General features: G+C 55.3%; 1 protein-coding gene across 1 annotated transcript; it reads left to right on the forward strand.

Moving 5' to 3' along the window:
- Window positions 1-5,406: 5,406 nt before the first annotated feature.
- HER10_EVM0010680 (alpha-1,3-glucan synthase) lies at window positions 5,407-14,115 on the forward strand. Its single transcript, XM_035480132.1, has 5 exons — window positions 5,407-7,059; window positions 7,118-7,378; window positions 7,444-10,481; window positions 10,542-10,783; window positions 10,840-14,115. Exons 1-5 carry the CDS (start codon window positions 6,556-6,558, stop codon window positions 13,992-13,994), a joined length of 7,200 nt encoding a protein of 2,399 aa, XP_035334351.1. The 5' UTR covers window positions 5,407-6,555; the 3' UTR covers window positions 13,995-14,115.
- Window positions 14,116-14,122: the final 7 nt, after the last annotated feature.

A 14,122-nucleotide genomic window follows, 5' to 3' on the forward strand; every position in this document is an offset into this window, starting at 1 on the left:
CCGAAAAGCGTTGGTCGGTCGGCTGGCTACATCAAATGAAGCGAGTAAAGGAGATTATTCTCGAGTTTCTCGAAATGATGTAAATCTTCAGCTCGTCATCACGGCTCCGACCTACCCGACGCAGGGTGTGCCATTCACGTCACACGTAGCCCTACTAGGAGCGGTAAGGCTTGCAAATCAGAGTTTCAATAAGCAACTTGCAGGATTCATGAAGCTCTCTAGACGAACGATGACAGGCCACCCCGCGCAACCCGCGGTTCATCGGCATTCCCATCTTCTCCATTGTTCCTCTCGCGCGGGGTCGCGGGCGCCCACTCATAGTTCGTATCGTTCGAACGGGCTTGCTGTGCTGGCAAGAAACTCAGAAATAGAATGAACCAGCGGAAAGAGCAAACAAACAAAACCGCTGGTTGGCCGTATTCCCGCCGCTGGGCTGATCTGGCTCGTCGGAGTCGCGCCTCTTGTGTAAGCTAATGTCTTCGTATATGCATATCGCACACAAGCGAAGCGGCAGTCTAACCTCGCGGTCTCAGTTGTTGGCCATGGGGGTCGGGCGGTGAGTCAGCTCCCAGCCTTTTGGTCTCACAATGCAAGGGCAGCAGCTTGGCCAACCTCACGGCCACATCACACATCACACATCACACACACTTCATGGCGGCAGAGACACAGTCACACACATGCTGCTGCTGGGTGAAGATAAGGCATTGGTGCTGTACGCCCGCTTAGCCGCCTGAAGCAACATCGCGCCCTGCAGGGTTGCGGCACGCGCGAATTTTCAGGCAGAGGGCCAGAGAGAGCGTGGGAGGCAGGTCTGTCCACAGTGGGAGGGCCAGAGGCCGAAAAGGGCTCGTTGCTCCTCGATTGCGACACGGAAGGATTGTAACCCTCGTGCCGAAAGGGCTCAAAAAGGCAACGTCAATAGAGTGCCAAGGAGCCGCAACACGCCGCAACGTAGCACCAGGCCCCCGGGAAGCGGTACGGAATAGGGAAGGGATGGAAAGATTGGAGGGAAATCGATTGAAGAGCACTTTATCTCTGCCCTCACCGGAAAGCAATCAATAGAACAATATCGAGCCGGAGCTCTCATTGGAAGTTTCACGTTCGGCAGCGAGGGCCGCGAAACACTTTCGTCCTGTTCGAGCCTTGAAGCCCCCATTCAGGGTCCTCAAGAGACTCGAACGACTCGAACCAGTCAATGAACCAGCTCATGATGGACGCTAAGCCGCAGCTGCTTGCGCGGACGCTGGCGTTGCGTGCGCTCCACGGTCGCAAGGCTGCGCGGATTACAAGGCGTACTTTTTTGACATGACTTGACAGATAGGGGAAATGAACGACTTACGTATCTGGACATTCAAGATACTGTACCTGGAAGATGACCGCCGACGCCGTCGACGCCGTCGCAGAAACCAGAAGGCAGAAAAATCCTTCCGAGGCTCACGCTAAGCGATTCGCAGTTAGAGAGGGCTCGCGTCAGTGAGTCCGAGGTTCGGGTCTTTTTAGTTGGACAGGCTCGCAATCCCACGTCCCGTTAACTACGACCTCGCGCGACCCTCCTCCGGGGGTGTTTCCCCTCTGTGCCTCTCTCTGCTGAGTAAGACCCACGTCACGTCTTTGGAGCGGCTGCTCGATAGTCTCCTTGCTGGCGGGCGGGTGTGGAGGTTTTTTTGTCCTAGTTGTCGGGGCGAAACCGTTGTGGAGATGACAAACAGTAGCTCGACAGTAGCTCGAACAGATTTCGGCGCTTCTCTGTGCCAGGCAGCAACTGCCATTTTCAAATCAACAGTGACAAACGACGACCCGAGGCGAGGGTAGGGGGAAACGAGGGTGGCGGCGTCAGGGCGTCTAGCAGGGACGGGTTGGGCTTGTCGTGGCTGTTTGAGTGACACTGACAAGTCACGACAAGAGCCGCAGGTCGTTCGTAAAGTAGTCGAACTCCGACGACATCAAATTACTTGCTCGCTGGTGGCACCGTCCCGAAGGATATACCCGCACGTCTGGAATGAACACGGGCATTTAGAGTGCTGGTCGGGGCGCTTCCGTCGTTCCCGGGTGATTGGGTCCAATAATTCCTTGCCAAAATAGTAACAATATTTGGCAATAATACGGAAGTTTAGACGGTAATGGCATATGCAAGTGCGAGCTCTTTTCTGGCAATACTCATCTCGACAATCGCAACGTTATCACTGGATACCGAAATTTTGGACGCGAGCGTCTAAGCGAGACTGAGAGAGAGAAGACTTTTTTCCATATCCACGGCTCGTGGGAGCTGAAGCCTGAACGTCGAATTTTCGTTGAGACAAGCCGCTGGACACTAAAGCCTTAGGGCATCGAGATCTTCGGCATTCCGGTGACCGCGGGGCCCATCTCGTTCTTGGCGGGGAAGCTTGGACGAGCTCCTTGCTTTGTGCTCAGCTCTGGGCGGCAAAGGGGGAGTGCTCTGTGACAGACAAAGAGAACAATTTCTCCGACAAAGCAAGACAAAGCAAGGAGAAAAGCCGTTGGAAACTCTGAAAAAAGGAGACCAAATAGGGGCTCAACTTTCTGGGGGTTGAACGACGATGAGTGAAGATATTTTTCCTCCCTCGACTCCATCAATTTGCTCTGCGACTTCGCCTACGCTACCGCACGGGTTGAGATGTGTCAGATTGATCGTGATTCCGTCCAGAGGTTTCGAACCCATGGGCGAACAACGCCAACGAGGACCACACTGGCTCCAGTGTTTCCTGAACCTGGAGGCTGGGAGTGAAGTGGTCCCAACCCACCGGGACAAGGGGGGGTGTGGCACAAACGCATGGTCAAGCGGTCTCGAATTCAGTCAGAATTGCTCGGCGGCGGTCCTTGTGCTCCGTTCTCGATAGTGGGCAGCCGAGGGACGCCACTCACAGAGGAAGTCAAGAGTAAGAGAGCAAAAACGAATGGGCTCATTCACTTCATTAGCCACAGGACCGGACAATTGTGCGAGCTGGTTGTCGATACTGGAGAGAAAAGTTGGCACAGCGAGTGAGAGAGCGAGACTGCGTAGTAAACGAGCCAATGGTAGACGCCACAAATCACACAAACAACGCTCTTCCCTGCTGTTCCGTCACCGATAACAGAGAGTATTTATAGCAACGATCACCACAGGGGACACGGATCGGGTTTGGGTGCTGAGAGGCGTGGTGCTGTCGTGCAACCGTCGCTTCGACGGCTGGTCAGATTCGGGCATTTTATGACGAGACTTCAGACCTCTTTAGCTACTAGTAAATATCTGCTGGTGCCGGTATTCAGAAGGCAAAGCTGAAGGATTTGCTTTTTCTCCGGGCCACAATCGCTTTATGCGGGCTCATTTTGATCACTTTATGGATTGATGGGCTCATGCTGTACGTCCCGGGCTGGCCGGGGGGAGATAGATGGCTCACCGAGATGCGTCAAAGTGTGGTTGCGTTTTGTTCAGGGGCTTTTCTCCAAATTGGTGGCTGAGAGTGGGGGTCGTCGCGGGCGGCGGACATGCCGATATGCCGATATTCTTTTACACGAGTAGAGTTTGATTGTCTACAGAGTATCGAAACGTATTTTGTGCTTTGTACTATGTGTACGGAGTATCCATACGGTGCTAAGGTAGGGTATAGGGGAATACGACACGCGAGGTGGGAAAACTCGAACGGTGTGTGCCTGCTTTTAGGGGCCGGACGGGTGGCTTTCGAACCGTCCTCGCATAGTCTGGATAGTCTGGATAAATCTGGATAGTTTGCATTAAATGGCTTGATCAACGATGACGGCGGCGGCGTATATGCAGGTCCGTGGCTATGTCGAGTGCACAAAAAACCGGCGCTCCACTACCGGTCCGTATTTCTTCGCGCAGCCGCGTCATGCCAACTCTGGAATAGGGGCAGAAGGGGGGTGACTAAACAAGCTTCTGGTCGACTTGGCGAGAATTTGTTCATCAAGCACGATAGCCCTGCCAGTGAGCTGCCAAACCTCCTGATTCCCCACAGATCATTGGCAATCGCTTGTCTCATTGGATACAATAGGTAAGGCAACTGGGCATAATCAAGAGAGAAAGTTGACAAACCTCTTCCAGGCTCTCCCAACCTCGCTGTTTGAGTTTCAGCTTGCAAGGACTGCCACTCCCGCGCGAGTCCGCCAGCGGTTCGGACGGAATACGAGAGACATCAGACGAGGAACAGACACCCGCTGGTCGCCCGCCGTTGGCCTTTCCTCTGTGCACTATCCGCAGCCTCTGTGCGCTAGAGGCGCTGGCTAATCTGCGCACTAAAGTATAACCGCCCTGTCATCGAGCTGGTCAGGGCAGTTCCTGGGAATGACAGAACCGTTGGCTTTGTCTCTCTTTCTCTCGTCGCCGTTCGAGAAACCTTCTGAGAGAGGGTCGAGAAGCGACGGGCGAAAGGTAGAGACAGAGAGATAGGTAAGTATGCGGGCTTCAGGTATGAGTTACGGCGATGCTTGGAAGTGTGTGCTACAGACCGAGACTCAGCGTAGCACCAGTTCAGATAGTGATAGTGATAATGGCTTGACAGAACATGGAAAAAGGAAGGTGACTGATAACCACGTCGGCTACCCAGCCTAAAGTGAGTTGTGCCGTTGCAATGGTTGGCGTACGATAGTAAGGATTCAGATACACACACAGTAAAAGGAGGATGGTAAAAGGCAAGCCACAACGTTTCGCCACCAAAAGTGCCGCTGCAGGCTTTCAGAGTTCTTGAATCTTAGCCAATGCCGTGACGTCAAATTGCTGTTCTGCCCACTTCTTTTCTGTCCGTCGACGTTCGACAATTCGACAGGCCGAGCACAACATCACGCTCAGTCCGTCCCATCGCCCATCCCAACCTATCCCATGCCATTACATCCCGGCGGCCGTGTTGTAAACTTGTGGGACCATCTCCTGACTCGCTTGGCAGCTGTGTTCTCCTTATCGCAGTCTTCCCGAAAATTCTTTTTCTTCTTCGCCTGTGCTTTCTCGCATGCCCGCCGCATGGACGCAAAATAAGGGGTCCTGTTTTTCCCTTTACTGTGAACCCAAGCAACGCAGCCCCAGGGCCAGAACCACATGCTGCGGGTTTGCGGGTTGCTGACACGAGAGAGAAATATGCAATGCAATGCATTCTCCATTCAATGGGCCATGCTCGCCGCCGCCGACGACGGTCGACCAGCCCCTCGCAGCTCGCTCGCCCAAGACATGCAGAATAAACGGCTTCAAACGCTCGAGAATCGGGGGACCACTCGAGCTGACATCTGTTGGCGCCCAGCGTATGTCGACACCTCGACACCCGTCGAAGCTACTGAAGCTTTCTCTCGGCGGCTGAGGACCATGGACGACACACCACGTCCACGCCCGACACAAGCCAAATGATCCCTGAAGGATCCCAGGATCGATTGGGTTCCCGGGAAAATACCCATGTCGGCCAGAAATCCTGCAAAAGTTCGACTTTTTTCAACTCTTTGCGGCTCCACCCTTGCTTGGCCCGGGTTCCGCTTCCCAACTTCTGTTGCTTGCCAGTGCGAGCTCAGTCCAGCCCGCGGACACGGCCATGGCAGAGCAAGGAGAGAATGGTCGTCGTTGATACTGAGATACGTACCTTTACACACGCGAAAGGGGGCCGCCGTCCGAACTATTCCATGAGAACAATGGACGGACAGTGGGACAAAGGAACCCCCAACGTCCTTCCTAGCCTCTGGGTCTGGCAAGTGCACTCAGTACCTACATACCGGGACTCTGAAGGTCGTGCGTGGTCGTCTATCCGTAGCTGGGTAGACTCCTCCAGGGCTCCTCCAAGTTCCCGACCGGGAAGATCTGCGTTGCTGGCTCCAGCCCACCCGCGGTGGCCGGGCCCATGGGCTGGTGAGGATATTCTTAGGATCCAATCGGCCACCCTCCGCAACCCTGCCCGCGAAGCCGAAGACACCACCGAGAGGTCACCGCTATGATGCAGACATGAGTAAACTTCGAGCTCGTATCCTAGAATGGTGGGCTCCGCAGGCGGCGGGCATGACGGATTCTGATGACCCTTTTTCGTGAGGCGATGCCCAGCAGCCGGGCGGGTCTGGTCTGCCTCTCTCTCCATGTATCCTCCCACCCCTTACCACCACCACCACCACACACGCCCGTGGACCGTGGACACGCCCAGAAGAGGCAAGCAAGCAAGTGCTGTGCTGTTCAAAGATTTCCGTCTCCATAGTAAAGTCCATCTATCCCGTAGTCCCTTCTCCCCTCCCCATCTCTGACGTACGTTGCTTCTGCATTTCCTGCCTAGCTCTCGTTCTTGCTCTGGTGTGTGTATTTTGTGGGAAAGGGAAACGGCTCTACTATCGTTCAACCATCTTTCCCATCTTTCGTCTCTCGCTCAAACCCCCAAACTGGCATCACTCGCTTTCTGCCAGTCCATGATTGCTGTTACATTTTGTTTACTTTTGTTACCCTTTTTCTGATAAGTATTGTTGTTTATCTCTGGCGTCTTCCACTGCTTGATATCGCAAGCCCGCGCCTACCCACCCTCGCTTCGAGGACGCACCTCCCAGGCGTCCTCCATCAGAACATCACAGACCAAACCGCCCAACATGTGGTTCGGAAGGCTAAAGGCGCTCCTATTACTGGGCGTCTTGTCTCATAATGTTAATGGTCTCAAGTATGAAGAAAAGTACGCCGACTACAACCTCAACACAAATAAGGATGCGACAGATCCTATCCTATACGATGGAAAGTGGGAGAACCACAAATTCACAGCGTCACCAGAGAACTGGCGATTTCCGTTTTATACAATCATGCTCGACAGATTCGTAAACGGTGATCCGGAAAACGACAGCGCCAACGGAACAGTTCTCGAGCAGGATATCACAGGCACACAACTGAGATGGGGTGGTGATATCGCCGGTCTCGTCGACACACTGGACTACCTGCAAGGAATGGGCATCAAGGGAATTTACTTTGGAGGATCTATGCTCATCAACGCGCCGTGGAACTACGATTCCTACTCACCGTTAGATCACACGCTGTTGGATTTCCACTTTGGCAACCTCACAGAATGGCAAGCCGCTATTCAGGAGGTCCACGACCGTGGAATGGTAAGTTGAATTATTCTGGCAAGTATCTCTGTGATTATGCGACTAACTTGCGCGCAAGTACATCGTTTTCGACAACACGATGGCCACCTTGGGAGACTTGATCGGCTACAAGGATTACCTCAACTCCTCGGCGCCCTTCGAACCTCATGAAATGGATGTCATCTACAAGACTGATCGCCAATACCTCGACTGGACGTTCCCCACCAAGTACAACGAGACTTGCGAGCATTTCCCCCGTCTCTACCTCGAGGAGGGTAAGGAGGTTGGCCAAGAGATCTACGACATGTTTGGCGGCTGCTACGATGGCGACTTCGATCAGGTATGCTTTGGACCGTTCTGGAAATCTTGAGTTTGGGATATTGTACTGACCTTTCCCGCGAACAGTTCGGTGACACTGAGGCTTTCGGCGTTTACCCCGATTACCGACGTCAATTGACCAAATTCGCTTCCGTCCAAGACAGATTGAGAGAATGGGTCCCGGCCGTGAACCAAAAGCTGGCGCATTTCTCATGCATCATGATCCAGCAGTTGGATATCGACGGATTCCGATTTGATAAAGCTCTTCAGGTTACGGTCGATGCCCAGGGTCTTTTCTCCAAGAAGATCCGTGAGTGCGCTCGCGATCTCGGCAAGGAGAACTTCTTCCTGCCCGGTGAGATTACAGGTGGTAACACCATGGGTTCCATCTACATTGGTCGCGGAAGAACCCCCGAGCAGTGGTTCAAGGACGTCAACACGGCCTACAACACCACCAACGAGACTGCCAAGGACATGGATATCTTCCTGCGCGACGAGGGCCACCAGGCTCTGGACTCTGCTGCCTTCCACTACTCTTTCTACCGTTTCTTGGTCATTTTCTTGGGTATGGACGGTACTGGTGTCGCCGGTTACGATGTGCCCAGTAACTTCGTCGAGGCTTGGAACGAGGTTCTCCGATCCAACGACATGATCAACGCCAACACCGGCAAGGTCGACCCCCGCCACATGTTCGGTGCCATGAACCAGGATACCTTCCGTTGGCCCGCCATCGAAGTCGGCCATGAGCGCAGTTTGATGGGTCTTTTCGTCACGACTCTTCACTTGCCCGGTATTCCTATGCTCACGTGGGGCGAGGAGCAGGCATTCTACGTTCTCGATAACACGGCGCAGAATTACATGTTCGGTCGTCAACCTTTGGCCTCTGCTCCCGCCTGGCAACAGCACGGTTGCTACTCCATGAAGGCAACTCTTTACTACCAAATGCCTCTCTCAAAGGCGCGCGAGGGATGCCGCGATGACACCGTCTCTTGGGATCATCGCGACCCCAGTCACCCCATCAGAAACATCCTGAAGCACATGTACCACCTGAGAACCGTCTACCCCGTTCTGCAGGACGGTATGTGGCTCGAGCAGCTTTCCAACAAGACCGAGGAGCTCTACTACCCTGGTAACTCCGGAATGGCCACTGTCACTGGTCTTTTCAGTGTCATGCGCTACCAGCTCGGTGTTCAGGACCTCGGCGATGACCTCGTCCCCGTCTGGTTCATCTACCACAACAGGAACGTCACCACCACTTACACTTTCGATTGCTCGAAGGAGGATGACGCGATCATCTCTCCCTTCACCTCTGGCACCACAGTGAAGAACCTGTTTTTCCCTCATCAGACAACGAAGCTCGAGGCCTCGCCCGTGAAGCTCACCTACGCCGGTAACACTGGCTACAATGGTTGCTTCAAGAACATCACCATGGCTCCTTTCGAGTTCCGCGCCTACGTTCCCGAGGCCGACTTCCAGCCTCCCCCGGTCGCCATCACCAAGTTCGTTCCCGGACACGACGCCCGTATCGAGTCCACCGAGCCTTCAAACACCGTGCCCATCGAGCTTCAATTCTCGGTCAAGATGAAATGCAGCAGCGTGACAGAGTCCATTACCTTCAAGTCTCACACCGACGACAACAGCGTTCCCACGATTGACACCAGCTCTGTCAACTGCACAGACATCTCCGAGACGATTTCTGAGTGGACTGGTGCCCTGGCCTCGTCCTTCTCCTGGAAGGCCAACCTACTGAACGTCAAGCACGGTGTTCACCAGGTGATTGTCACTAACTCCTCGACCGCCACCGGCAACTCCACGATAGCAGCCACCGACCGCTTCCTGTTCCGCATTGGTGCCCAGGATAACGCCATCGTCTTCCCTCACACTGCAAACTACTCTAGCAACCTGCTGACCAAGGCCGATGACGGTACGATCACGATCAAGCACACTTCCGCTGGAGCCAGCAAGTTCCGTTACTCCACCAACTTCGAGTCGTCTTGGAGTGACTGGGCCGACTACGAGACTTCCACCAAGGTCGTCAAGCAGTCCTGGAACGGTACTAAGGACCAAGAATGGGAGGGCGAGCACGTGATCGTTCAGTACTACAGCAAGCTCCTCGGCTCCAGCGCGTACAAGGTGCACGCCGATATTGACTACGACATCCCCCGTCGCATCCCGCACATGTTCGCTGTGGGCAAGTTCAACCAGTTCGGCTACGACAGCGGTCTCCTCAAGAACATGAAGCACCAGAGCGAGTCGGAGTGGACCTGGCATTACATGGACGAGTGGCCAAACTACTTCAAGATGAGCATCTGGGGTATGAACCCGGACAAGATGCCCGATCAGTCTTTTGTCTACGGTGACGTCGACGGAGACAACGTCGTTGAGCGTCTCCCGCCTTCGTCCTTGTACGAGAACGCCGTCAACATCACTGGCCACCCTCCTACGCCGTACCTTGCTTACAAGGTCGTCCTCAACGATGCCACTTTCCAGTACCAGCTCATTCCCCAGGGTAACATGTGGATCCAGTTCTTTCTCTGGCTGTTCCTCTTCATCGTCCCCGTCCTCACCGGTCTCGCCGCCGTCCAGGCCTTCAAGCGCTCCTTCTACAAGGTCAAGTTCAACGAGCACGGTGTCCACGACCAGTCCAAGTTCAACATGATGATCCAAAAGACCCGCAATGTCTTCATGGGCGCCGCCGGTGCGATCCCCCTCAGCATGCGCAGCTCGACCGACCTCGTCACCGCCGCCGCCGCCGCTACCGCAGGCAACAAGCGCAAGACGGTGCTGATCGCGACCATGGAGTACAACATTGACGACTGGAACCTCAAGATCAAGATCGGTGGTCTGGGTGTCATGGCCCAGTTGATGGGTAAGGCCCTCAAGCACCAGAACCTCGTGTGGGTTGTGCCCTGCGTCGGTGATATCGAGTACCCCATCGATCAGATCGCGCCGAGCATGTACGTCAAGATTATGGACCAGGAGTACGAGATTAAGGTGCAGTACCACATTGTGGACAACATCACCTACGTTCTGCTCGATGCGCCTGTCTTCAGGAAGCAGACCAAGTCTGAGCCTTACCCCCCGCGTATGGACGACTTGGAGTCTGCTATCTACTACTCTGCCTGGTAAGTTTTCGTCATGATATCTCTCCTGCCTAGACGACTGTATGCTAACAAGCCTTGAAGGAACCAATGTATCGCCGAGACCTGCAACCGTTTCCCCGTCGACATGTACCACATCAACGATTACCACGGTTCCATTGCTCCTCTCTACCTGTTGCCCAAGACCATTCCCGTTGCCCTTTCGCTTCACAACGCAGAGTTCCAGGGTCTCTGGCCCATGCGTACCCCCGAGGAGAGCGCCGAAGTGTGCAAGGCTTACAACTTGGATATCGAGATTGTCAAGAAATACGTCCAATACGGTTCAGGTAAGACAATACGCTCCTTTAGAAAACTCCACGTCCAGCTGCTGACGACTATCCAGTCTTCAACCTTCTTCACGCCGGTGCCTCGTATCTCCGCGTCCACCAGAACGGATTCGGTGCTGTCGGTGTCTCCCGCAAGTACGGTGATCGTTCATTCGCTCGTTATCCCATTTTCTGGGGTCTCAACAAGGTCGGCCAGCTGCCCAACCCCGATCCTACCGATACCGCCGACTGGGACAAGAACGACTTCATGAACCAGCCCAAGATCGAGGTCGACCCGGCCTACGAGGCCGGCCGTGGTGAGTTGAGACGCCAGGCCCAGGAGTGGGCTGGTCTCAACGTGGACCCCGAAGCCGAGCTCTTCGTCTTCGTCGGACGTTGGTCCCTGCAAAAGGGTGTCGACCTCATCGCCGATATCTTCCCCTGGGTTCTCGACAACTACCCCAAGGCGCAGCTCATCACCATTGGCCCCATGATTGATCTTTACGGACGCTTCGCTGCTCTCAAGCTCGCCAAGCTCATGGAACTCTACCCCGGACGTGTCTTTTCCAAGCCCGAATTCACTGCTCTCCCGCCTTACATCTTCAGCGGTGCCGAGTTTGCCCTGATTCCCTCCAGAGACGAGCCTTTCGGTTTGGTCGCCGTCGAGTTCGGTAGAAAGGGTGCCTTGGGTGTCGGTGCCCGCGTCGGTGGTCTCGGTCAAATGCCCGGTTGGTGGTACACGGTCGAATCAACCAAGGCCGCCCATCTTACCAAGCAGTTCAAGCACGCCATCAAGGATGCTCTCGCCACGGATACCAAGACCAGAGCCATGATGCGTGCCTGGTCCGCTAAGCAACGTTTCCCCGTCGCCGAGTGGCTCGAGAAGCTCGAGAAGCTCCAGCAGGGTTGTATCAGCGCTCACGCCAAGTATGGTAAGAAGGGTCTCAAAAAGGGCAACGTCCTCGTCAAGAAGACTCGCCCCGGTTCCATCCAGGAGCCTCTCCGCGGTGAAGTCGAACTTGTCGACCGTTCCCCCGCGTGGATGCGCCAGGTTTCCGACTACGATGATGATGGCACTACCCTCCACACCGGTCGCACTACTCCCGCCGGCATGCAGACTCCCGTTGGCATGCAGACTCCCATGATGTACACCAGCACTCCCGGATCGCCTTCCATGTCACCGTCTCCCGCTTATGTCGACTCCCCGTACGGTTCTCGCGCCAACTCCCCTGGGCCTTTCGGCAGACAGATGGAACACGGTCGCAACATCTCCGATACTCACAGCCGCAACTTCTCTCTTCCTGGACAAGGTGGCCAGGATGGAGTTCACAGCCGCAATGTTTCTGGCTTCTCCATGGCCGATACTCTGCCTCTCCCGCCCCCGGGTGGTGGTCTCGGCATGCAACAGGACAACTCTTCGAGAGCCTCCATGCTTAGTGTTGAGGATGTCGTTGGTGACAGACATGATTACAAGCTCCAGCAGGTCGATCCCTTCTTCACTGACTCCAAGGGTGAATTCTACGAGCACTTTGAGGAGAAGCTCAAGGCCCTCAACGCCGGCAACTCCATCTCTGAGCTCTGCATTGAGGACTACCTCATCAAGTCCGAGAAGGAATGGTTTGACATGTACCTCGACGCCAGACTGGGTCGCTCCGCCTCTCCCTCGTCGGCCAGAGGACAGTCCAGATCCAGAGCCTCCTCGCCCAACGCTTCCCGCCTGAGTCTCGGCATGTTCAAGAACAAGTCGTCTTCCAAGTTGAGCTTGCCTCTCGAGCGTGGTCGCGCCAGAAAGTCCGGATTGATGAACAGCATGGCCGCCGATGATCCGAACGGCGCCTACGACAGCAGAACACCCCCCGACTCGCCCGGCTCTTACAACGCGCAGTTCGACCTTCCCGAGGACTACGTCGCGCCCACCGGTATCAGGAAGTGGCTTCAATACCGCGTCGGCGATTGGCCCGTCTACGCGATGCTCCTGGCCCTCAACCAGGTCATCGCCACCAACTCCTACCAGGTGACCCTTCTCACCGGTGAAGTTGGCCAGACCGCCGAGAAGCTCTACATCATCGCGACCATCTACCTCGTCTCGTCCGTCTTCTGGTACGTCTTGTCGCGCACCATGCCTCTGCTCTACCCGCTCTCAGCACCCTACGCCGTCTATGGTATCGCCTTCCTCGTCCTCGGCTGCTCTCCTTTCGCCGGCGACAACAACACAATGGTCTGGCTCCAGAACGCCGCCACCGGTCTTTACGCCTTTGCTTCCTCCTCCGGATCGCTCGCCTTCGCCTTCAACTTCGGTACCGATGGTGGTTCTACAGTTCCCAAATGGATCCAGCGTCTTGCCATCATCCAAGGTCTCACCCAGCTCTACACCCTTGGTCTCTGGGCCTGGGGTAGCTTGGTCTCCGAGGCCGAGGCCAACAGCGTCGCCAAGCCCACTCTCGCCGGCAAGCCCGCTCTCCTGGGCATCTGCCTTCCCGTCGCCATCCTCCTCTGGGCCATCGGCGCCATCCTGTACCTCGGCCTGCCAGACTTCTACCGCCAGACCCCCGGCCCCATCCCCCAGCTCTGGAAGACGCTCATGAAGCGCAAGACCATCGCCTGGTACCTCATGGCCGTCTGCATCCAGAACTACTTCCTCAGCACCCTCTTCGGACGCAACTGGTTCTTCCTCTTCGCGTCCCAGCACGTGCCCGTCTGGAGCATGGTCATCCTCGCCCTCTTCTTCTTCATCATCGTCTGGGCCCTCGTCCTCTGGGGTCTGGCCAAGGCCAGCGAGAGCCATCCCTGGCTGTTCCCCATGTTCGCCGTCGGTCTCGGCGCCCCGCGCTGGGCCCAGATCTGGTGGGGTACCTCCCGCATCGGTCTCTGGATGCCGTGGGCCGGAAGTGCCGTCGCCGGTGCCGTTCTCAGCCGTGTCCTCTGGCTGTGGCTCGGCGTCCTCGACGGTCTCCAGGGTGCGGGTATCGGTATGATTCTCATGCTGACGCTTACCCGTGTGCATGTCGCGGCGGCCTGTGTCGCCGCCCAGGTTCTGGGTTCCATCTTTACTATGTTGGCCCGCGCCACCGCGCCTAACAACGTCGGTCCGGGTCCTGTTTTCCCTGATATTAGCGAAGGATTGGGCGTCGCATTTGCCAACGCCTGGTTCTGGGTTGTGCTTTTGCTCAACCTGTTTATCTGCATTGGTTACTTCAAGTTCTTCAGAAAGGAGCAAGTTAGCAAGCCTTAAAAAGAAATAGGCTATGACATGTTTGGGTTAGATAAGGATAGAATTTTCTTTCATTTTTCTTGAGTAGACATGAACCTCAGTAATGACCAAACTACTATGTTAATAGAGTTAATGACTTGTTATTCTAT

Source organism: Colletotrichum scovillei (genome assembly GCF_011075155.1).
Source record: "Colletotrichum scovillei strain TJNH1 chromosome Unknown Contig00005, whole genome shotgun sequence".
NCBI classification, from domain to species: Eukaryota; Fungi; Ascomycota; class Sordariomycetes; order Glomerellales; family Glomerellaceae; genus Colletotrichum; species Colletotrichum scovillei.